Here is a 24,513-nt window from a genome sequence, read left to right as displayed (position 1 = left end):
GGTTGCAATCTGCAACCACACCACTAGCCAGATCCTACACACTGCTCCTTTAACTTTTGATGTAGCGCCACCATCAGGTCAAATTTTGTTTTTTGGAACAACAATTTTGGAACAATATTCCCATCAGGTTTACTTTGTGTTTCGTGATAATTAGAAAAAATAAGCATGTATGTAACACTATAGAATTGTCAAGGTAAACAAACCTGCTAAACATCAGCTGATGTTAGCATTTATCTCAAAGCACCACTGTGCTTAAGTATAGCCTCACAGAGCCGCTAGCATGGCTGCAGACTCTTAGTCCTGTTTTTTAAATAAACATTGTTTTTATTTTGTCCTCTGCTATTACAGTGCAAAGTACAAAGAGAGTCAGGCAAAATACTGAATACCAAATTGTAGTGAAAACTGGAAGTGAAGTTAAAAGGAATGGAACTAAAACTACAGTATAGTATCCCTATATGACACAAAAAACTCATTTGCACACATACAGTATACGCCACATGGTCATTAATCCTCTTACATCCCATCGGCTTATTAAATCAAATATCTGCTGGCAATATTTCATATGCTGTTTTGTGTGTTATATCAATACAAGATCAGTGGTGTCTGTAGTGAATGAGCATCAATTTATGCCTGTTTGTGATTGGTCTTTCTCTCACTCTTTGAGAAAGTATAATATCTGTAGTGTGTGTTTTATAAAAAGACTAGGGTTGTCAAAGTTAACGCGATATAACGCGTTAACGCAAATTCGTTTTAACGCCACTAATTTCTTTAACACACTTAGCACACTGACACACTGACAGCGTTGTTGCCTGTTGGGCTGCAGGTTTCTGGACAATACTTGTCATTGTTTTGTGTTGTTAATTGATTTCCAATAATACATGTATACATACAGTACAGTTGCATAAAGCAAGCATATTTACCCACTCCCATGTTGATAAGAGTATTAAATACTTAACAAATCTCCCTTTAAGGTACATTTTGAACAGATACAAATGTGTGATTGAGTCCCAATTAATCATGGACAATCGTGCGATTGATCACTATTAAATATTTTAATCGATTGACAGCCCTAAAAAAGACAAACAGAAACATATCTGCACACAGTAACTCATGACACGTGAAGATCTTGTTGGACAGCGCGTACTGAATGAATCACAATGTCTGTTTATTGATGATATGCTTGACTGCTTTTCCACTGTGCACAATCCATGTTTAAAACACTCACTGTGGCTCACTTACAGTACGACAAGAATGAATCCTGGAGCATAAAAAGAGGGACAAGGGGCAGGATTTCAGAGCACGGTACATAAATATGATGAGTGAGTTTACATGCACAAAAAGATCCAAATGACAAGGTTTTTTTTGCTACTTTTGCTTAAAGGCTGGTGGCTGATAGGAGCAAGGGATGGGGGGCAAGGCAGAATTAACAGTTTTACAGTACAGTACTTGGTTTCCATCACATCACCAAAGGGGGAGAAAGCAGGCAGACGGTTGCTATGCTAAGAAAGAGAGAGAGAAGTATATGGAAATGATTTATTAAGCATGTGTACAAGTGGAGTTATTGAGGGACTGAACCTGCAGCACAGGGTCAGATTGAGGCCACTTGATCCCATTCTGGCTGTGTCCACTCATGTGGATGAGTCACAGACATGACAGAGTGGAAATGTGGTGGATCAAACTCAGATTAGAGGTCTCAGAGTCCAAGGACAATGACGGGGGGGAGTTATTACCTCTATAGATGAGAGAAGTATGAAGAGAGGGTCTGTAAGATGGGAGCTGACAGTGGGAGCATCAGGTGGCCAGCCACAAGCGTACACATCTCTGTGTCTTCTTAAGTTAAAATGTCTTTTTTTCTTGTTTTCTTACATCGCACTATAGTATACATACTGTACAATATATCCACTGAACTGCCCCTGTGTCCCCAGCAGGAGTGAAGAGAACAGAACAGAGGTTTCTTACACTAACGTTCAATACTTAATAAACACGGGAGGGGACTCGCACTCAAACATACATACTTTCGCACAAATGGAAAGACGGACACATAAGATTTAATGCTTCACAACACAGTCGCGTAATGTACAAGAAACTTCATCTTTTAAAAAAATCATACAGGAACCTTCTTCAGCTATATTACAAATAAAACATTTAGTCCTCTCCACCGTTTGAAAAACACTAAAATATCCGAACCACACACACATACATACAGTGGCGTTGGTGGCTTGATAGCAAAGTCCTTGTTATTCTGTGTGTTCAAGAGAGACAGGGAGATAAAAGAGAGACGTAGCTGTGTGGTCATGAGGAGAAGATTGAAGTGGCATAGGAAGGATTGAGTGGTCCTTTCAAAAGGGGGAAAAAACAAAAAGTGCCAAGGTAAAGTGAATTCAAGTAATGTGTGCTCTAAACACACGAGAAGGAGGGAGGGGGAGCGAGTCCTGTGGCTCCAACATGGCCGCTACTGTCTCTTCCTGTGTTCAGTCAGGCTCACGATGTGTCTGTGGGCGTTTCTCCACGGGTAGCTTTGGAGAGGACGTCCACCCACTTGGCCTGAAGTTCTACATCTTGGGCACTTAGGAGCAAAGTTTGCTGGGCGTAACTGAGCCGGAACGCGTATTTGATGTCCGACTTCTCGCCTCCCGACGGCGGCAACACACTCACTTCGAACCCAGGGAGAGGCACCATCCGCGCCCCCTTGGAGTCCTACGGAAATGAGCAAAATAGGTCAAACCAGAAGAAATCTGGTGGTGAGTTTCTCTTGAATAGAGAGGAAACATACTGTATATGCAGCAAGTGACAGCTTGTCTCTTCAGCTGGAGGAGAATATATCCCACCAGGCATGTATAATGCTCTCTCCCTTCCCCCTCTTTCTTTCTGTACAATCAGGAAATGCTTGTCCAACTCCCATTAATCCTAATCTTTGGAATGGCAGCTTTCTGCAGTGGGATTGGGATATTAGTCTTGGAAATGAAACCGGGTGAGGCTTTAACAGGCTCACTTCCCTTCTGTGCCATCCGCTATGAATGACAGAGAATCACAGTCTTTAGCAAAAAAGCCTTCCAAACATGATTGCTTTGAGCAGTCGTGTAAACCACTCGTGAAATGCATCTCCTTTTGATGTTCTGAGCAGATTTACTGCTACAAACAGAGCCAAGATTTCAAGGAACGACTTTAAATCCAAAGAGTTGCTTCATGTGGTTGGTGCAAACTCGTCACACACAGTTGAGCAGCGTCGCCGACAGCAGCAGCAGCAGCTATACCTGAGGTCAGACTCGGGACAACCAAATCCTCCTGGCCCAAATCTACAGAGCACAGACAGTGTGCAGACAACCTGGCGCAGGCAGGATTGGATAGATCGGACTTACACATGCTCACTGATGTGCCCAGGCGCTATACTGTACATATGTCCTGCTTCGAAAGGAGGAAGCAGGCGGGACGTATAGAAAGGCCAGACGGGTGTAGCAAGAGTTTATGACGCACACGGTTTATGTGGCCATGTAAGGGGAACTTGTGTGCAATGTTTACTGTCCCTTTATTTCTACAATGCTTACTTTAACAGGGGGAACACATGTTATATAATATATGTATTGTAAGTGATGACTATCGTGAGTAAAATAAATAAAGGGTAGATTATTTATACATAAAATATATAATCCCATAATCTGATAAAAAAAAAAAAAAGTGGGATATTTTGTAATGAACAGCTAGATCGTCATCCTATCTGCAGATGTGTGTGTGTGTTGACCTCGTACCTGTCCGCTGCTCTGCAGGTACAGCACCAGTGGCTCAGCCTTGGTGACAGCCACCCACATCTTGGACCAGCTCTTCCCTTTCTCCTGCACTTGAAGGTGGCCACATAGCAGGCAGTTGTCCCCCGTTAGAGATGTCTGTCTCTAAAAAGATGATACGACAATATAGAAGTTTATATGTATATGTATATGTATATGTATATGTGTATGTATATGTATATGTATGTATAAGAGGACAACCACTGTTATATCTGTATATATAAAACACCTAAGGTGTTATAAAATACTGTTTACTATTATCGATTTGGATAAGCTTGCAATTGAAATCCGTCTGAATCATATTTTGGGGATTTGAACTTGACGAGCAACTGACAGCGCAGATCTTCCGCTGTTCACCGTTACGTAACGACAATGTAGGACACAGTGAGATTTGTACATGGACAGGTGTTCAAGCTCCTGCTGCCCCTCGTCTAATCCCTGTATGGCCTACAGCTCCCTCATCTGGTCACTAATCTCACTGCAGATAGATGAGCTCTTTTGTCTCTTGTCACTGAGGCAAACCGCCTGAATGAACCGCCCGAATCTTAAACAATTTCGACAATATATATGAATAGTATGGTTGTCATCTTTTCGGTATAACCAGAGTAGACTGTACTGTACATCAATCCACTAAAAGGAAATGTATAAATAAATGTATAAAGAAAAGAATACAGAAATAAATAAGTTTGGGGAAATAAATAGGGGAGAAATGCAAAGGGAAAAATCCTGCAAGTACATAAATATATAAATAAATACATACAATTTAATAATTAAAAAATAAATCTAAAATAAAAAATAAATGCAAAAATAAATACATACATTTAAAAGTTAATAAAAATAAATAAATAAAAGGGGAAATTAAATCGTAGAGTAGATAGATAGGGGAAGTAATGCAAAGATTAGAAAATTAAAACAGAAATATCAGTTTACGTCACGTTTTATCAATAAAAATTAATGCCTACATTTATTTTTAATATTATTTTTGTTTCATTTAATGGCATATTAATTTATTTATTTATAGAGTCATTTATTAATTTTATTCTGGCAGGTTCTGTCCTCCATCCCCAATATCCCAGACAGACAGAGACACCTGAAGCCGCAGCTAGACTGTGGAGTCAGCGGAGACGACTGGTCATCCATAAGCTGAGATCTCATTATGATATTAGTCATCAAAGAGGGATTAGTTGATCTTTCAATGTGAGTCTGTGTTAATTCAGAAATGCCCTTGTACTGCATGTGTATAATGTGTGTTAATGTGTGTGTCCGCAATGATTTCAGACAACACAGTGACTTTAGTGTTCAAGAGAGAGAGTGGACTGGACTCAGTAAGTAAACTATTGTGTTTCTTTCTTTGTTGCCAGCAGTGCAGTCTGGCTGCTGAACCCTGGTTGACATTGACGGTTGGTTATACTGGGAAACGTGGTTCTAACTGGACTGGCATGAATCGAGGCAGAAAAATAAACTATTATGCACATGCTGCTAAATGTGTGTGTGTTCTTGTTTTTGTTTGTGTCTCACCTCAGGCACAGTTTTCCTTTTCTGTTCACTAACACCTCGAGTCTCAATGCTGAGGCTGGCTTCGAAACACTCCGGGCACACTCGGCTCGTTTTGTTGTCCAAGGTCTTTGAACACTTTGCACAGATGGCCTGCAGAAGGACAGAGAGAGAAAGAGACGGCATTGAGAAAGCTGCTCAGTTGCTAACAGTTAATTGTCCGAAAGAAAATTTCCACTTGTCCTTCCGACTTCCATCTCTCCATCCTTTCATTTTTACATCCTGCCAAACAATGCCCAAATGTCTTCTGTTCCATCTATGCTCACCGCTGCGCAGGACTTGCAGTGGTGTTTGCGCTTTGTGAAGTTGAAGGTCTCGTTGCAGCCTTTACACGTTTGCTTCTCTTTCTCCTTTTTCCTGGAACTCTTCTGGAAAATGTAAAAAAACAAAAAACACACAGGAGTCATGTGTCAAGGTCTTCAGTCTGTTCAGTTTCAGCTCAACTGAAAGAATGTCTGACGGCTTCATTCTTTGTTTGTCTGGCTGCCTGTCTTTCATTTCTCCTTTCTATTAACAAAGACACAGACACACTATCCCTCTCTTAAAGACAACTAACATGGAGGTCAGACGGAGGTGTCCACAGGCTGTCAGATTGTTATTATAAATGCATTGTGGGATGAGGAGTTAAATTCATCTCCTTTTTTATACAGATAACAAGAGAGCCCTCTGTCTATTAGCAGCAGGCTGGTCAATGAGGACAAAACCTTTAATCATTTAAGCCTATTTATCAGCCAAATGTTCTTTTATTAAGAGCAGGGTTACTCCAAAAAATGGACAGATGCACTGTTGCAGTTTCAAACTTTCTGTTTTACTTTAAAGCCTGTACACACCAGTGGTTAACCCGCACAGGCCTCTTCTCATCGTCTATCTCATATCGTCTTAGGTTTTGGATATCGTAATAGCATATGTGTTGTCTTTTCCTGGTTTTAAAGGCCACATTACAGTAAAGTGATGCACTTTTTCTGAACTTAAGAGACTGTTTTAGCTCTTCTATTATTTTTCTTTTACACTTAGTCATTATATCCATATTACTGATTATTATTTATTAAAAATAGTAAAATTAAAGTGTAAATATTTTGTAAAAGCACCAATGGGCAACCCTACAATATCATCGCAATATCAATATTGAGGTATTTGGTCAAAAATATTGTGATATTTGATTTTTTCCTTGTTGCCCAGCCCTAATATAAACAAACAATATTTCCTGAGTAAGAAGTCAATCCCACCCGCTCTCTCAAACTGGCTGGCATTCGGAGAGCCTCGCCGTTTTGTGTGTGTCAAAGTTTAGGCGAGTCAAATTTGTGTCTGTGCTTGATTGGCACTCCCTCCCTCTTTTGTTAGTTTTATTGCGCGTTAAGGCGGGACAACTTATAATACACAGACTTGACGTCACATAATAGACCTTTTTCACAGCCGTCATTTTGACGAACAAAGGTGTAATTGATGACATTAAAAATGGCCACATTCCATTTCGATGAGCTTGTTCTAGGGTGGTGGTATTGTGCATGCTGACTCACTGTCATGGCTTACTAGGACACTTAATACCACTTAAGAGCCATCGTTAACTAAATTAGTTCCACCTGTGTTTTTCCTACTATGACACGTCAAAATGTCTGCTATGAAAAAGGTCTATTACCAGGACAGCTCTGCCCAACTCCACCCTGAGCAGAGGCCTAAGCAGCCGGGAGGATTGAAAACACCTGTCCTTTAAAATCATCATCAGGAGCAGGTAGAGTTACCAGGAATTAACAGCTAATTTATACCAGGTGTGCTAGCTGATTGCATCAGTTAGGATGATGATCAATACCACATATATGTACATCAACACAAATCAAACATCAAATCTCAACATCATGTCAACAACTTTAGTTCTTAAGAAGCTTTTGGATCTGTTCAAGGAAGATGTATATCTGCTAATAACATGTCTCTAGCTTCTCTTTTCTCTATCATACAAACCGGAGTGTGGGCTTCATCAGACTGATGCAACTGAGCAATCAGCTGGCACACCTGCTACACCTTTACCTTTAGCTTTAAAACCAAAGCTTGGAACTGCAATACCTTTGTCCTATTTTGGAGTAACTCTACTTTACTTAAGAGTTGTTGTTTTCCCACTGCAATAAGACACCAACCCTGCCCGAAGGCTTCACGTTCAACATGTGGCAATTTGTTTCTGGTAATTTAATTAACTGCAAATTAGTTTGGTGCTGTGTGCACAGTTAAAGTACATAAACCAATAGGCACTTGAAGGCAACATCTGCATGATTACATAATCTTGAGACGCCATCTTTTAGAGTTAAAATCTAGTTTTAAAGAAGTTTATTATTTCTGCATTTACATGGTGCATATTCCTGAATAAATTAGTGCTTAATCAAGTTACAAGCTTGTTACTAATGACTAACTAATACACACACAATACACAGATAATACACAGACAATGGGAGAAATGGGGCAGACAATAGGGGCCCATAACTAATTACTGCTCTGGATTAACCCGGACCTGCTGCAGAGACGGTGTTCACTTGTTTATAGTAATTTATAATCTAATAACACACTGTGTAAATGAGTACTCATCCAAGCACAACCATATAAAGTATATATACTAGTATCTTACCCTTTCATGCAGTTTCTCACCATCTGAGTCAACGGATGCGTTGCACCAGGGACCCTGAGGAGAAGTAAAAACACATTTAGCACCAGCAGCTCCAGCCTGATGTCATACATCATCCCCACCACTAGGTGTCAGAGTAGACCATCTGAATCAAGTCCTCTGGCTTGTGTCAAGTTACGTTTGGCCAGCGTCCAGCTCCAGCCGGCCCAAAGTGGGTCAAAGCAGATCCATAAGAGTTTTGTATACACTTTGACTTGGGCCTTCCCTATTAGGTCATGAGAGAGTTCTGGGAGAGGAGACTCACAGACGCTACGTGTGCAACTGTCAGGGATGGAAAGACAGAGCTTCTTTATGTGTGTGTATGATACTACCACATCCATAGATGGGAGAGCTGTTCAGGCAGACAAAGACCAGACTATGACAAACTTGTTTGGTGTACCACTCGTCTCCCGTGATTCATTGCACAGGATGACCCACTAATTGACTGATCAATGAGCTGATTGATTAAGGGAGAGTGAGACTGACCGGTGACTCAGGGGGGTGGTCATCTTCCCGGGAGAAGGAACTGTTGAAAGCTTTATTGAATGTCTCGCTGTTTTGTTTGTGCCGTTCGATAGTGGCCTGGATCACCTGAGAGTCAGAAGAGATTTAGAGGACAGAGGAGGAAGGATGGAAAGTGAGGGAAAAAGAAAAAAGAAGGGATGGATTATCAATCAGACACATTGAATGCATTTATTCTCACTTTGCTATGCTAAATTGCAGGATTACAGCGTGATGTAAAAGTGTCTGATCTGATTTAATGTATCATACATTCTGTTACTTGTAGGAAGTGAAAAAATAAGTTTTAGGGAGGTAGAAAGCCAACTTTCCTTTCCATGTCTGATTGGGGAGCAAAGACAGCGTGTGTGGCGTGCTGTCTGGCCAGACATTGCGCCAAACGAATGACATCACAGCTCCAAAAGCATCATGGTCCTACTGAGCCTCACAGCCAGTGTCTCACTCCAAGATCTTTTTAAGTTTACATTCCACTGTCTTTTTTGAATGATCCCTCTATTCATCTCATCCCGTCTCTCATGCTTACACACAGACGGAAAACAAACCTCCCAAACCTCCTATGTAATACTCCCACCCCCTCTTCCAACACGCAAAATGTTTTAATCAGCTTTACTCTGCTGTAATGGGCTAAATGAGCAATAATGAGGGGCTTTATTTTTGAATATAATTTCCAAACACACTGAATAAATGTGGGGAGGAAATCTTTGCTAATTCTATTCTCTAATAACGCAGAACTAACAAAGGCACAGGTCCAAAATGCTGCATGTGTGCACAAGAGACCGTGTGCATAATGTGCGTGGGTGTACTACTATATCTATACGAGCATGTGTGTGATCCTTGCCTGAATCCAATCTTCTTTCTCCTCAGCTGTCCTGTAAAGCAAATAAAAGATCATGAGATTAGATTTATCTTAACAAAAAAAAAAAAACAAACATCACAATGAAATGGCTTGGACTATTCAAATATTCACCTCAAACAGTGCAAGAAGACATTATGAAATAAATAATCATAATCCGAACAAGCTTAGTTTACTGGCTAGGTAGGTAGCACGTGCAGCTTTATGAAAGTAAGAGAGAGGATTTGTTACTGTGTCTGTCCATTTAGAGAAGCTAACTGGCTAATTGTGTGACAAATCTCCCTTTAAGGTGCATTTTGAACAATTAAAAAATGTATGATTAATTTGCGATTAATCACGATCAAATATTTTAATCAATTAACAGCCCTACTTATTTATTATTATTATTATTTATTTAATACTGAACGCTTTTGGGGTTCCATAAACACATTTTCAAATAGCGGGGGATTCAGATGTCTTTACCTTGCTTGCAGCTCCAGTGAACGCTGCTTGCCATTGATGGCAAACGTGTGAGGAAGGTTCTGCTTCACTTTCTCCTGCACCTGAGGTCAAGAAACAGAGGAAATTGGATTTGAAGCCACCAGAATAAGTAAAAGGCTAGAGGAGGAGAAAACAAAAGACATCTAACAGAATGAGAAAGCGGAGCTGCACCTCCATGCCAGCGATGTCGATCCTCTCTCTGACACTGAACTTCTGTCCCATCAGTCTGAGTTTAGGCACGCAGTATAGCACCATATTGTTGAACTAGATCAGAGACAGATGATGCAGTTAATGAGAAGTACAGATAACAAGGCTCACATATACAAAGATCCTCCAGCAGTCTGACATTTCTCTTATTTAATACTTGAGTCCTCTCACCAAGTAGAGGTATCGGTCTTGTGCTGTTCCGTTTTTGGCTGACATCTTCTTGATATGTCCTTCTTTGATGAGCTCATTGGCTGGGTTAACTATGTCCTCCTCTCCTCCGAGCCTCTCGTAAACCTCCAGCAGCTTGTGCATCTTCTCCTGAAAACACAAGGCAACAGGAGGGTGAGGAAAGCAGAAGTAGAAAAGACAAGAAGACACTTGAGAGTGGGAAGACAGATGGAGCTATAAGCCACACTTCCACCAGAGGGAGTTATTTTGTTTTCAGGTAAGAGTCTCATTCATTGATGGGTCTTCCAGCAAGGCAGGAAAGCAGGTATTATATTCCCTTATTGATTCATAAACACATTTAAGTTGTTTTTAAGGATGTAAGAAATATGAGTAAGATGGCCAGACAGAGGAAAGAGATGAAGAGGATGAAATAGTCAGGCTTCCGCAAGCTGTGAAACTCAAGGCAGGAAACGGCAACTTCCTGTCTGTACTAATTCAACTTGTTCACTCCCTCAGACGAACACTTGCAATGTTGCTGACTGACAGTACAGCATCAGCAACTCTTTGAGTAATTGAGTAACACATTAGCTGTTTTTCATAAAGTTCAATGAGACTGAAACAAAAGAGTTTAGAAAGAGATGACGACAAAAAGAAAAAACAGAAGAGTGAAGTTTAGTGTTGAGTCAAAAGTCTTACCATTTTCCTGATTGCTGCATTGGAATGGTTTGCTGCTGTAGAGATGAGCTCCACTGCCTCTGTAACAAGCATTCACATAGACAAATGTAAGCATGTTAGCAAAAAAATACAGAATTAACAACGATAAGATCATGTTTGAGTAAAACTGAATCAAACTGCAGATATAAATCAATCTCTCTCTCTTTTAACCACAAAAGTAATGTGTCTGTTGCTCACTGAAAAATAAGAAGATGTCACACTAGCTATATTATATAAATGTAACAGGATCAAAGGCTTACATGCACTGTCTTAACATTAAACACACTGCCTGCATTAGGCTGGCTTTTAGCCAGCGGAGAGCCTTGCGAGCACCTGAGTCAGCCATCTTAATCATGGACTACATAAACAGAAGAGACACACAGCCGAGGGAAATGAGGCCAAAACAACTGTGATGAACTGCTTTTCAACTGGAGTGGAGGAGAGAAAACCCCCTCCACAGACTCCAAACAACACCGTGTGGTGAGGTTAATGCTCAGGTAAATGGAAACACGGATGTGGGAGGACATCAGATCATGTAAAATGGAATTTTTTGGCATTAAGAGTGACGCACCGACGTGAAGTGTGTAATCTGTCTCTAACAGGCAGCAGATGAAACTACACACAGAGCGTCAACTGTGTAACAAGAGACACTGGAGCTGCTGGATGTCCTGCCGTGATCTCCATGATAGATTAAATTATCCTGTTATCCTAATGAGGGCATTGTTGTCTCCACACAACAGATGAACTGTTTATCTTAAAGAAGAACAATTCATTTTGTTCTCTCATCACATCGATTCTTGTTGGTGTATGATGTGACTTTTGCTCGCTTGTGCAAGTCTCCTTGGATTTGAAAGGCCAGTTAGAGGAAGCCGTGAGTCAGCTTTACAGTCCATGTTTCCGACAGGGAACTGAAGATGTTATCTATACTCTTGCCAAAGCAACCAGACTCCATAGAAAAAACAGTCATTTTTACCTCGCAGAACACAGAAGTTGTGAGTCTACCGCTGCCTCAATCGGTTAGTTTGTTTGTGTTATTGTGTGACTTTGGTTAGTTCGGATTCACCAAAGTCACACAATAACACAAGTAACCGATCGAGGCAGTGGTAGTCCAGCATCCTCCTGTAAAATTACAGTTTTTTTTTTCCAATGGGGTCTGGATGCTTTGGTGAGAACATAGATGGATACAACGGTTTCAGTTCCTCGTCGCAAAGGGCTGTCTGACGGCAAGGTAAAGCAGTGAAAATATTCTAAATATAGCATACATTTAAAATGATATTGATTTTTTTGGTTGGGCCTTTCTTTTAGGTGGCTAAAATACGTTTTGCTGCCGGCCCCGTCCACAGCAGTACATTGCTTTGCTTCCGTGCGGTAACTCCTGTCTGCTTCTCTCAAGCTGGGGGGATGCTGACCGTCAGCTACTGTAGGTAATACACTGACTATGGATAAGTACCTCATACAAACCCACTTCAAAACACCCAAACTATCTCTTTAAGCCAGATTCTGTGGGCCCTCCTCATCCGTGATGAAAGAGCCAAGACATATTTAGTTTGTTGCAATTTTAAGAAAGTAAGTTTCTGAAATCAAATCTAATCTCTATCTAATCTGGAACATGTGACATATTAACTTCTATTGTTTATAGGTGTGTAATAATGACATTGTCTAATGTAGTACAATGCACAAATCCGAAAATGTGATGATAAACGTCACGGACAATCATGGAAACAATGAATCATGGTATCATGTAGGCTAAATCTTATCTCAACTAGCTCCTTATCAGTTTCACTCATTTTCCTCCAGAGCCGCTACTTTTTACTCCTCCTGCTCTTCTACAGTTACAGAGCCATTTAACTCAGGATGAACACAAATGTTCATCTGTGCATTATCAACTCCAGTAGACGTGTCTTTGCTTCACCTGCGCTTTCTGGAATGTGAATCTGCATCGCTTCACCTACTTTCAGTTCTTTTCATTGACCTTTTTTGTGTTCGTGCCACCTCTAATTATTGTCTCACTTTGGCAGCACTCTCCTTTGCAATGGAAATCTTGTCAAACCAAGTTCAGATATTTGCTCCTTATCTTAATGAGGACTCTGTCATCTAGACATTGCTTATTCTTGTATTTAGGTTAGATAATGATTGACAAGATAATAGTTTTACAAGTCAATCATTCAACCAAATTGTTTTTGACAGATATGGTAACATGATATACATGACACCTACGCGTCATTCCTGTGGCACAGGTGAAGCAGAGGTAAAAACAGTTTGACAGGAAGACAGAAAACTGTTACTGGAAGAGTTCTCAGTCGTGACCGAGCAGTAAAAAACAGTGTGTCTAATGTCTCACTCTCTGCGTCTTTTCGGTCAAGGGCGTCATCAGGCAGCTTCTTCAGGTAGTCTTTGAGCAACAGCTCGTAGCGAGGAATCCTTTGGACCGGCTCCAGCATGTGGTGCTGCAACGTCAGGTTCCCACACACATCCTGTTTCTGTAAGGTTCAAACACAAAACAAAGATTTCAACTGATTGAAAAAATCTACTTCTAAAACCGGTTATGGATCAGAGAATACTCGTAATAAACAATAGTTAGATACATATGACAGGATTTTTTTTTCCAGTACAGGCAGTTGTGCATGACAAAATTAAAAAAATGGTCAAAAAAGCTTTGAAATCTACTGCTAATTAATGGACAAGGTGTCCAATACGGAGACACCTACCTGTATATTGTGGACAGTACTCTTGAAAATTGAAGACCGCTGTGTCCAGACGCTGACCAGTTCCATGGCTCGGTCAAAGTTCTTCACATATTCTCCGTACATCTTCATGAACGGAGCCAGTTTCTGGAGAATGTCTCCAATACGAGGGTTGGAGTCCCTACAGCCAACCCAACCAACAAACGGATTAATACAGTACAAGCAGGGTGTGATTTGCTGGGTGGATGGGGGGGGGGGTCTATTTTTTATACTGTCTCATATGAACCTTGGCGGGTTGAATGCACATCGGTAGATCCTCGCTCGTCTCCTGTATGAAATGGCTGTATCCTCACTGTCCTGCATTATTATAAACTATAGTAACCTGGTAATGGGTCAGCCATACACTCCCTCTTCCTCTTCTCACAGTTCTCATGCTTTAGCTCTGTGTTGCTGACTGTGGCTGCTTCGACATACAGTATATTAATGTTCAAGTTTGCTTTTCTAAAATATATAGATGCAAACGCTACGAGTTACAGCTGAGGAGATACAATCCTCAAAACCTGTTTCCAACTTGGTGAAGTGAGGTTGATGATAAAAGGTTTGCTTTAGCTGATTCAATTACATCTTTTCTCCTGACAATTCACAACCACAGGTTTACATGTTGAACAAGGGTTACACATCACCACAGATATAAGACAGGAAGCATTGATGTTAATCTTTCTCCCTGAGGTGCACTTTTCTGACTGGTTGTGTGGTTGAGTGTACCAGTTTTGAAGTCTTTCTATCAGAGCCAATTCACTTTAATGAGTTCCAGAAAATAATGTGGGGAACCATCATGTGACAGGTGATTTCCCTAAACACATCTCTCTAGAGAAGTCATTATCTACCAAGGGTGGCTGATGTTGGCACAATAACACACTCGGGGCAAATTTAATGCTTACTGTGAAAAAAAAATACTCTGACACACAAAAAACACACAACCTGGCAACCCGACACCACTGAAAACCTGACAATAATGCCCTCCACTGCCGTCCAGCTGTCGGAGTATTACAGCCAACACTAACTGCCTAACCGGCCACAAACGGAGCCGAACCATCTTTACAATGACGTCACACTGATGCTGTTTGGAAAGCCGTTGAGCTGCCGGGTGTTTATTCCTCACCATTCTCCAGTGATGCGTGTCTTGAGCTCAGGCAACAGGAACTTGTCATGGAAGCAGTAGATGGAGGAGATGTTGGAGAAGATCCCTGTAATCACATCCTGAGGGATTCCAGCCTCTGTGAGCTTAGTGCAAAATACCTGCAGAGAAAAAAAAACGCACATATGTATACAAACACTCGTGCAACGGTTTCCAAAAAAAATAAATCTGGCTCCTATTCATGGAGCAGGCATGTAAACATGGACACAGAAGTTTCCATGTTGTTGTTTATCCACATAAACATCCATTTTCTCCAGCTTTCGCTTCTTAACTGTGACCAGCAGCTATGGGACACGCCTATAAGCTATAAACTTGACGGATACGTCACTTTGAGTTTAGTTTTGATCGTAAAACAACAGTTGACATTTATAATTGACATGTTAAAAAATGTTTTGTGTGACCAACAGTCTAAAACCGAAAGATATGCAACTTACAATGATATAAAAAGCAGCAAATTGTGCTTGATAAATTACTTCAAGGGGCACTAATCAGTGGTTTAATGTAACGTACTTAAGTATTTTTTGGGATTATCTATACTTTACTTTCACTTTTTTTTCTCCACTACATTTCCTAAATAAAATGTATACTTTTACTCCGATACTTTTCCCCTAAGCATCTTCGTTACTTCGTTACTATTACAAGCAAGCATCTTTGGTGAATCAGTGGTCCTAGCTTGCAAGTTAGATCATTCACGTGATGGGCAATTGCAAACCAAGTGCTCTCAAAGCCGTAGTTAAGTTTTGATTTCTGCTTAAGTCCAGGCAGGCTGCGACTACGAGAGAAGGGTAAACAGAATTTTGCTCTTTAAATCCTTTAAATTGTGGAGACCTCGTTTTTATTAAAGTGTAATGTAACTTCCATTTTTTGAGGTGGTGTGCATGTTAAGAGGAACAATAAGGGCACGGTGACACATGCACGAATGCAAGCGAGTGACCATCACCTGCTGGGGTGATTTTCGAACTGAAAGTTCACCAAAGTGATCTGCATTTCGAATGAAAAGATGCACATTTGGTTCACAACGGGAAGCAAATGTTTTTCGCACAGTCGCTCGCATAGAATGGAAGTAAACGGGAGGTGAATATCAATTTTGCGCATGTGTTACCGCCCTATACTGTAAACTTCATAAATCTCAAAATTCTCTCAATAAACAGCATTTACTTTTAATTTTACTTTCAATACTTAAGTATATTTTATATCAGAAAATTACTTTTGATACTGAAGTACAGTAAATATCAAACTCTTTAAGACTTTTACTCAGGTAATATTCTAACAGGTGACTTTAACTTCTACTAAAGTCATTTTCTGGTTAGATATCTGTACTTTTATAGTGTGGCTTTCAAGTACTACATCCATCACTGGCACTAATACAGTTGTATTATGTCTTTGTGGCTCTGGAAGAGCGTTGTCAAGTCTGAGAAAATAACCCTGATGATGTCATAGTGATGTCATAAGGGTTATCTCAGCTTGGAGACGAATTTGTAACGGAAAACCTGCGTGTTAAGAACTGGAGATGCGTTGCTTGATAGGCAGGGAGGATCTAATGAAGGAGTCTATGGGTTTGGTTGCATTATGGGAAATGTAGGAATCATGTTTTTGGAGATTGAGGTCAGGATATCTCAGCCTTTGTGAGTCTCACAACGTTATGGAAGTGCAATACTAACTCATTTAAGTTATTAATCGATTATCAGAACTGTTAGTGATTCATTTTCTGTCAATGGGCTGGTAGAATTAATCCAGTAATTATTTCAGCACTATTACCATTTAATGTCAGCGGGGAATAAAATCTAATCTGGCAGAAGCACTCTGTTCAGGTTCAGTTAATGGAAATGATGCATCATTATAACATAACATACTGTAACTCCTGTGATACAGTGCTTCACCTATCACTTCCATCATCCGGTGCTTCTTCCCTGCCAGTCACAGCAAAGAACTGACACAATCGTTTCGTGCGAAAGTGCCGTGACAAAAACAGGAAGCTATCTGTGAGAGTTCTCTGCCCTCAGTAGCAAATACACCGTGTCTGTTCTGTAATGGTGTGGCTGTGCATCTCTGTACCACATGAACTGAACATTGAGGAAGAAGACTCAACCACTGCGAGTAAATTCCCATCACAAACGTGAGTGAACACAAACAGAGGTCAAAAGTATGCTGAAAAATATATAACCCATTTACAAAAAGCAGAGATGATCAAACAAAAGAGCCAACAGAGCAGAGTGCAGGATCAGGTCATGACTTGTGAGAGTAAAGAAGATGGAAAGCTTGGTTTAAAGCACAATGAAAAGAGTTTATATATGATGGCAATTAGGCAGACATGCTCACAAGTCATTTTTTGTAAGTGCAAGTCAAGTCTCAAGTGTTTGAGCTAGAGTCTCTTATGGTTGTAATGAACATTTTATCATCTGCTGCATGCCATCCGGTCTGCTTAGACCACGGCATCGCTATATCTAAGGAATTAAAAGCATGTACTGTATCATCACTCCTTTTCTGTATTAAAAAAACATTTAAAAAGTTTTAGTTGTTTGGTATATGATCAGTTTTAACAGGTTATTGCAATGCAATATGAAAAAACACACACAATGAAATCTTTCCTTTAAAGTAAATAACTGTATTTTGCCCTTAAAAATGGATAAAGACTAACATTACTCAGGGTAACAGGAACATATTGCTAACATTATTGTTGTTAATTAGATCAAACAAGGAATTTGAATATGTCAATATTTGAAAATGATCATGGGCATTAGTGACTATTTCCTGATATGTTATACTCCAAATTAGGGATTCATCCATGTATTTATTTATTTATATATTTGTTAGGAAAGCAATGTTTAAGTCAAGCCGAATGTTGCCTTGCACATAAAAGAATGATCCCAGTCACGTCCACAAAGAGAGGCACACATCTTATTAATCAAACACTAGTATTGGATCGGTACTCGGTATCGGGACTGAAAAAGTTGGATTGGTGCAACTCTACACCAAGAGACTAATGGATTAATCGAGAAAATAATCTCGTGAATCAGAGCCTTGATAGAAGTTTAGCTCAGTGCTAAACATGGAGGCTACAACGATTAGCTAAATTGTCTTGAATGGCTGTCACCACAATTTAATCTCACATCCTTTTTTCAGTAGCGATTAATACAAAAGAGTAAAAGAATCGGAGAAGTGCTGCTTAAAACTCTACTATAATGTGTGTATATTGTTTATAGTGCTATTCTTAAAATGTATGGTGCAGAATTATCCTTCAGTGACATCAAAACAGTTCAATGTGGGCATCATGATCGAGCCCAAACTGTGTTTTTAAAGAGCTTTCTAATTATAAAGCCAGCTACGAGTCAGGAAACGCATCTTTAATCCACAGGATTTACATATAAAGTGTCAAAGAGGGCACCGTGAGGGCATGACACCGCAACACACACACCAATATGTGATGCTTTATACAGTGGACACATACAGTGAGTGCACATGCTCTAGTCTGTGGTGACAAAGCTGTATTTATAAATATAAAACACACAAACAAGGAGTTTCTCACATGACCGTGCAAACACTGCTCTGAGTAATCCAGTCAACAGAAGAAGGGGTTGTTGTTCAGTGGCTCACACACAGTGCCAGTTTTTAATCCAGCTCAGCCCTGATCTAAATCACTAAAACCACTGGCACACAGATTGAAATGTGGACCAGTGGCACCCAAAACACACTGTGTCACACTTACAGACACGCTAAAGGAGAGGCACAAAGACGGAGGCACAATGTTACCTGGTCGAGGAGGTTGAGTCTTTTGACGTAGGCCTCTTCAGTGTGGAGAAGCTCTTTGGCGATGTTCAGGAGCTTCTGAGTCTCTGAGCACTGAGGGAAACAGACAGACATCAAGGATTACTGCACGTCTGAGGCATGAAAACAAAGATATATATATAAACAGACACTCCATCATCGTGACGAAGGAAACCTTCCAGTTCTTCAGTATTAGAGATGAGTTTTAAGCACTGAGAGTTCAAGGCAGACGGGCCACAAAGCTTTCTTTGAAAAAAGATTATATCGAGGCATTGACTTTTTTGTTGTATTAACTAAGTTAAACAAGCTCCACATCAATGCATTCATATTCATATTCACGCATAGTCAACCAAAACACACAATACACTGCAAAATCTTCCCTCCTTGACCTTTATGCTACTTCTTGCAGCAAAGTCTTTTTAAAATTAAATGATTTGGTGCCAAATATTTAAGGATTGTTGATACATCAGTGTTAAACAAGAATTATATAGGTCAGTTTGTTCGACTGAATTTAAATGTGTACTGTAAAAATAATCACCAGCTTGTTTAGGGCAAATTTGTATCACTGAAATTATTTTGTTCAGTTGTGCACTGTGGTCCATTTAAAGCTGTTGTCCCAAATATTTGAGGAAATCGTCACTTCATATTTGGTTTGTTGGCAGCTCGACAATTAATCCTCATTAGGTGAAAGGCTGTCTGCTCTCCTTTCATACAAAGGATTAATGAGGTCATAATGTGTGGTTAAGTTGATCACTTATCGCTGTCTTATTTCATTCATCTATTTTTCTTGTTGATTCATTGTAGTTGTATCTATTTATAGCCTTGAATCCTTTGTATTTCTACACCTACAGTATGTATTTGTAATATAAAGGGCTTACAGCAATATGATGCACTTAGTTTTTTCAATTAAATGTGTGAACATAAACATATGGAGTCTGCTGTTTAACTGTAAAATATGTCTATTTTTTTCTTTTCTCTGTCATTGCTGTTGTCTGCACTGATAATACTGTTTAATTGGCATAAATGAATAAATAAAGTGTTAAAAATGACAATTTTTGGGAAAGGTGCACAATGGAGTTAATATTAGCAAACATGAGCTTACTTACTGAAATGCATTTCTCTTGGTAATGTTAGTAAAGGTCAGTTATTTGTATGTAGACTTGTATGTAATACTATAAACAGTGTTTCATGCAGACGCCAATTATTTATTAACCAAACAAGGCTATATGTTAACCTCTTAGAGTTAGGGTTAAATGATGATCAACAATGTTTTGAAGGATGGTAAAAGGTTTTATAAAGAAAAAGGTAACGCCTGCACACTACTCCATTCCACAATATTCTTATTGACTAAGTTTCAATCCTACTTGGATCTTCATCAGGTCAAGGTAAATGGCTTTTTAGTCTTCAAAAAGCTTCTTTATGTTTTCCAGTGTCACAAAAGTGACAGTTGGCTGCATTTTGATGACTATAAATCTTTTTACCATCATTCAAAACATTGTTGATCATCATTTAACCCTAACCCCTCTGTGGGAATAAGGCTGGCAATATTCTACATTTGTGTTCATTGTCAGCAAACCCTATTGAAAAAACAAAACCAACAGTGTAATACTCCATCTCCCAGTACTTCCCATCATCCCCAGCATGTCTGTGGCTCTCAGCCTCAAGCCCATTCGTTCCAACCGAAGATGTAAATCCTCATAAATGGCCCAGTTTCATTTAAAAAAAGTAAATGAATAATTGATCAAAACAGCTGGGCACTGTAGTCCTTATGAAAAACAGGAGTAAATTGTGGATTCTATGCACTAGTGAGTATTTACAGCAGCAGGATGGTGTATGTGGGCTCGCCTCAGAATAAACTACAGTGCCCACGCTCATTGTAATGAACAAACATGTCAGCCAGTGCAACAGTAACAACAATATAGCTCTATGGTATAGAGAAATAACCTATATCAGGCTTTGTCTACACAGACAAGACAATACCTGTTAGTAGGATGAATTCATTATTGCTTTTGTTTTTTTTCCACGGGATGTCTTTACAATAAAGAAAAATATAACATATCAGCAGACTTATTATGGCTGAGGCAACAGTCAGCAGCATCCGGAGCAGATTACTGTAAACTGACGTTCACAAAGCTCTATTCTAGTCAGTGGTAACGTGTGAAACCGATGTGAGATGTTATTAGCTGAGGTGGTGAAAAGGAAGGTCTGTCTCTTTCTCTCATTATGATTTGTCGAAGCTGAGATGATGTAAAAAAAAAAAAGATTAGAAATGATGTTGCTGATAAAGTTCATCCCAGTGACACAAAACAAACTTTAGGGTCACGTAACATTAGCCTGTTGCGACAATGTGGGTTTCACAACTGCTGTCGTAGTTACACAGCACAGATGGGAGGATTACTCTTTCACCACAGATCATGCCCTTTATGAAAATCTAGCATTACCAGAGATATTAACTAGGCTACCAAAAGTGAACCTCAAAATGTTCTTTGTTTTCAAAAAGAAACTTCTCTTAACCTCTTGCAAAGCTTGAACGTCACTGACAAGTTGTGTCAACCCACATCCTCTACTGTGACGAGGTTGTCATTATAACGCCATCAACATGACAGCTGCAGTGCCACAAACATTCATGCGGACACATACACACATAACAACACACCCAGCTTCCTCTGCATAGCAGTGTTGGGATCAGGAAGCACTGGAGAGCGGAGATATACCTTTCCCCAAAAGACTTTGGGTGTGGGCTGTCAGCAGAGGACGCATTCGTGTGAGCTTTGGGTGTGTTTTACCGCATTATAACAGTGCTACGAGAGACATCTTCAGCTAACACCCACAATAGCAATGCTATTTAAATCTACATGACTGCCCTGAGTTTCAGATAACATTTTCTATTTGTCTAGTTGATACATCACCTCCAGAATCTCTATTTCTTTAGTATGCTACTTTAAAGGGTAACTTCTATTTTTCAACCTGGATCCTATTTTCATGTTTTTGTGTCTAAGTGTCTAATGGGGACAATAATATTTGAAATTAGCCCAGTGTTGAGGGAGAACGCTGCACCCTGCATTTGCTAAATGAGCTGTGTGTATCATTTTAGGGCAAGCGAAAGGTAAAGAAAAACGTTTCATTTCTCTGTAGGGTCCTTTCCATAATGGTGTCAGACACTCATATTAACAATCTGAGCCTGTCAGTGGTAAAAACAAGCACTTATAGTAGACGTAAATTGACGGTACCAGGCTGTCCCCATTAGTTACTTAGACACAAAAACATGGGGAAAATAGAGTCGAGGTTGAAAAATACCAAAATTACCCTTTAAGACTTTACCCTGATGCTTTTATCATCAGGGACTTTGTGTCTCCAAAAAGGACACAAGATGTAGTATGTGCACTGCTTGAGGTATCAGTGTTGTTTACAATCAATAGTCAAACTGAAGGACAAGAGAAAAGTGAAACTTTAGCTCAGCTGTGGGGAGATATCCGTCTCTAGACTCTTTTATCTAGCAGCCATCACAAGCTCCTCTTACAGCTTTTGGACAGGTATTCATCCTTTTATGTAACGACGGAGCTGCTTTTAGATACAAGCCAGTCACTTGTGACCGGCAAACCGAGGCTGTAACAGTGTCTAACGTTTCATGCAGAAGTATTCTTTGAAACTGTTCACCCAGGCTGAGATAATAATAGACACAAGCTACTATTTTCCACTACATGAAAGGCAGTCTGACTGTCTGAGACGAAGCTTTTAAACTTTCAGGATGTGCTCAATTCGAACATGAAAATTCCTCAAAATCATGATGTAACATGAAATATAGATTAAAAAGTGTACCGCGGTGGGGGGGTGGAGGTGCGGGAGGTTTATTCAGACTTTAAATTATGGTAGTTCAGGTTTATGGTTATGACTTGATGAGGCTTAAGCATGCGAGGTACTCACTTTGTGTGCCTCTGAGGGTGCTTCTGTCAGATAGCCAGTCTGTGTGTCTGTCAGAGAGTGGATTTCTCCACTGCTCCCCTCATCCAAGTCACTGTCCTCATCCTGCGTTGAGTCTCGCTTGTTGCCAAGGGTAACGCAGGACACGCTCTCCGTTTCAGTGACGCTGTCGTAATGGTCCTCCTCGTCGATGGCGTCCTCGTTGGGAAACACTTCCCCCTCTGCAGCGCAGGACGGGCTGTCGATGCCACTGTCCCGGTTGGGAATCTTCCCGTTCTGCTCCGAAGAGTCCGGATTGTCTAGGAGCTCGTGGGAGGAGCCTTTCTCCTGCTCCATGTCGTCAAGGCAACCGACGCTGTTTGTCATGTCACATTCGTCCAACGGGGCGTCATCTGAGCCGTCGATGTGCACAGAGGCCAGAGAGGAAAGTTCGGACACGTCGTGAGTCCGTTCGGAGGTGCCAAGTGAAAGTTTGTCCACAGGGGAGGAGTCTCCTGCGACATCCGCCGTGGTGTCCTGGCCGCAGGAGGAAGTGATGTCAGATGCAGTGTCCATTCTCAGACACAGGTGCAGCTGGGACCGTGGGAGCACCCCCAGGATGGGAACCCTGGGAAAATAAAATAACACTGTCACACCTGCTTTGATCAAAAATGTGTATCAATCATAGCCGAATGAAGAATCAATACACCTTTATACTGGAAAATAAATGAGAGGACAAAAGTCTTTTAGGTTTTCTTAAAGTTGATCCTCAAGCAATACAACTCAAGCAGACCACAAGAGAAACAGGTACAAGTTAACGTGATTAAACGTCTCTTTGTATGTCGACACACACATCAACACATTTCCAAACCATTACAGAACAAAAATATCGATCTTACTTTGAATTCTCGAACCTCTCGATGAGCAGCCCCACCTTCTGGGCCTCTTTCTGTGGCTGTGCTCTTGAGATCGGCGGGGTTAGAGGGACCTTCGGTGGCTGTGCTCTTGAGATCGGCGGGGTTAGAGGGAGCTTCGGTGGGTGTGCTCTTGAGATCGGCGGGGTTAGAGGGAGCTTCAGTGGATGTGCTCTTGAGATCGGCGGGGTTAGAGGGAGCTTCAGTGGATGTGCTCTTGAGATCGGCGGGGTTAGAGGGACCTTTGGTGGATGTGCTCTTGAGATCGGCGGGGTTAGACAGACCTTTGGTTTAGGCGGAGGAGGGGGAGCCGGCAGAGGCCTGGATGGCGGCGGAGGGATACTCTTAGGTTTCTTGTCTTGCCCAAGGGCGAGCAGGTGCGAAGGTTTAGGGGGCACTACAGATGCAGAAATCCAGAAGAGCAAGAGAGAAGCATTAGGCTGCAGACAGTAACAAAACCAATCAAGTGACACGTAGAAATCCGAGTGAGAAAACCTCCATGGCTGAGTGCATAAGTGAAGCCTGCTTGTTTCCTCTTGAAAAAAAAAAAATCAACAACCACAAACTCCAAAGGGAACAAAATACAGTCCAGGGTAGAAACAAATAGTAGCGCTGCAGAGCGAGTCTAACAATGAGATTCAGCTATCTGACAACTTCCTTATTTCAGAACAGGATGCTGAGATGAGCGTGTGCGTCAAGTCACCGCAGTTCTAGTTATGTTGAAAAAAAAAAAAAGCAGACAGAGAAATGACAAAGCGGTCCTTAAAATGCACAATGCACTCATGCATGCCTGCACACTATGTGCTTACAATTTTACTGTCTAGTCGGTATATTTGCATTTTCAGAAATCTAGGAGGTCTGAAACAAGGACATGTGATGATGTGTTACCACTGGTAATTTGAGCACTTCCTCTGTGTGTGTGTCACTGATACAAAAAAAAAAGGTTTTCTTTACAAACATGAAATGATAAACTAAATGACAGGACTGGTCCATTTTCTCCTGAGAATGAAGGTGAAGATGTGACTCTGTGACATCTTCACCTTCATTGTTCTGTCACCTTCACCTTCTTTTGTCATATAAGCAGTTATATACTTTAACATGTTGTTTTCCAGGAACCTTTTGAGGGAC

At 40.6% G+C, this 24,513-nt stretch overlaps 1 protein-coding gene across 2 annotated transcripts in view; it reads right to left on the bottom strand.

Moving 5' to 3' along the window:
- Positions 1-1,037: 1,037 nt before the first annotated feature.
- Positions 1,038-24,513, bottom strand: part of fgd (faciogenital dysplasia) — a 64,576-nt gene continuing 41,100 nt past the window's right edge. For both annotated transcript variants that reach the window (XM_074643882.1, XM_074643881.1), the window contains 17 exons: positions 23,371-23,782; positions 22,496-23,099; positions 18,557-18,646; positions 14,771-14,907; positions 13,633-13,789; positions 13,266-13,404; positions 10,907-10,965; positions 10,214-10,360; positions 10,007-10,099; positions 9,818-9,897; positions 9,341-9,371; positions 8,470-8,574; positions 7,948-8,001; positions 5,603-5,704; positions 5,301-5,429; positions 3,747-3,887; positions 1,038-2,697 (listed from right to left, as the gene is read on the bottom strand). In XM_074643882.1, coding sequence (XP_074499983.1) covers positions 2,482-2,697; positions 3,747-3,887; positions 5,301-5,429; positions 5,603-5,704; positions 7,948-8,001; positions 8,470-8,574; positions 9,341-9,371; positions 9,818-9,897; positions 10,007-10,099; positions 10,214-10,360; positions 10,907-10,965; positions 13,266-13,404; positions 13,633-13,789; positions 14,771-14,907; positions 18,557-18,646; positions 22,496-23,099; positions 23,371-23,782 — 2,696 coding nt within the window. In that variant the 3' untranslated portion in view covers positions 1,038-2,481. The remainder of the gene's footprint in view (positions 2,698-3,746; positions 3,888-5,300; positions 5,430-5,602; positions 5,705-7,947; positions 8,002-8,469; positions 8,575-9,340; positions 9,372-9,817; positions 9,898-10,006; positions 10,100-10,213; positions 10,361-10,906; positions 10,966-13,265; positions 13,405-13,632; positions 13,790-14,770; positions 14,908-18,556; positions 18,647-22,495; positions 23,100-23,370; positions 23,783-24,513) is intronic.

The sequence above is a fragment of the Sebastes fasciatus genome, chromosome 8, assembly GCF_043250625.1.
Source record: "Sebastes fasciatus isolate fSebFas1 chromosome 8, fSebFas1.pri, whole genome shotgun sequence".
NCBI lineage: Eukaryota > Metazoa > Chordata > Actinopteri > Perciformes > Sebastidae > Sebastes > Sebastes fasciatus.
The sequence above is the reverse complement of the archived record's forward strand: the minus strand, read 5'-3'. Positions and strand labels throughout refer to the sequence as shown.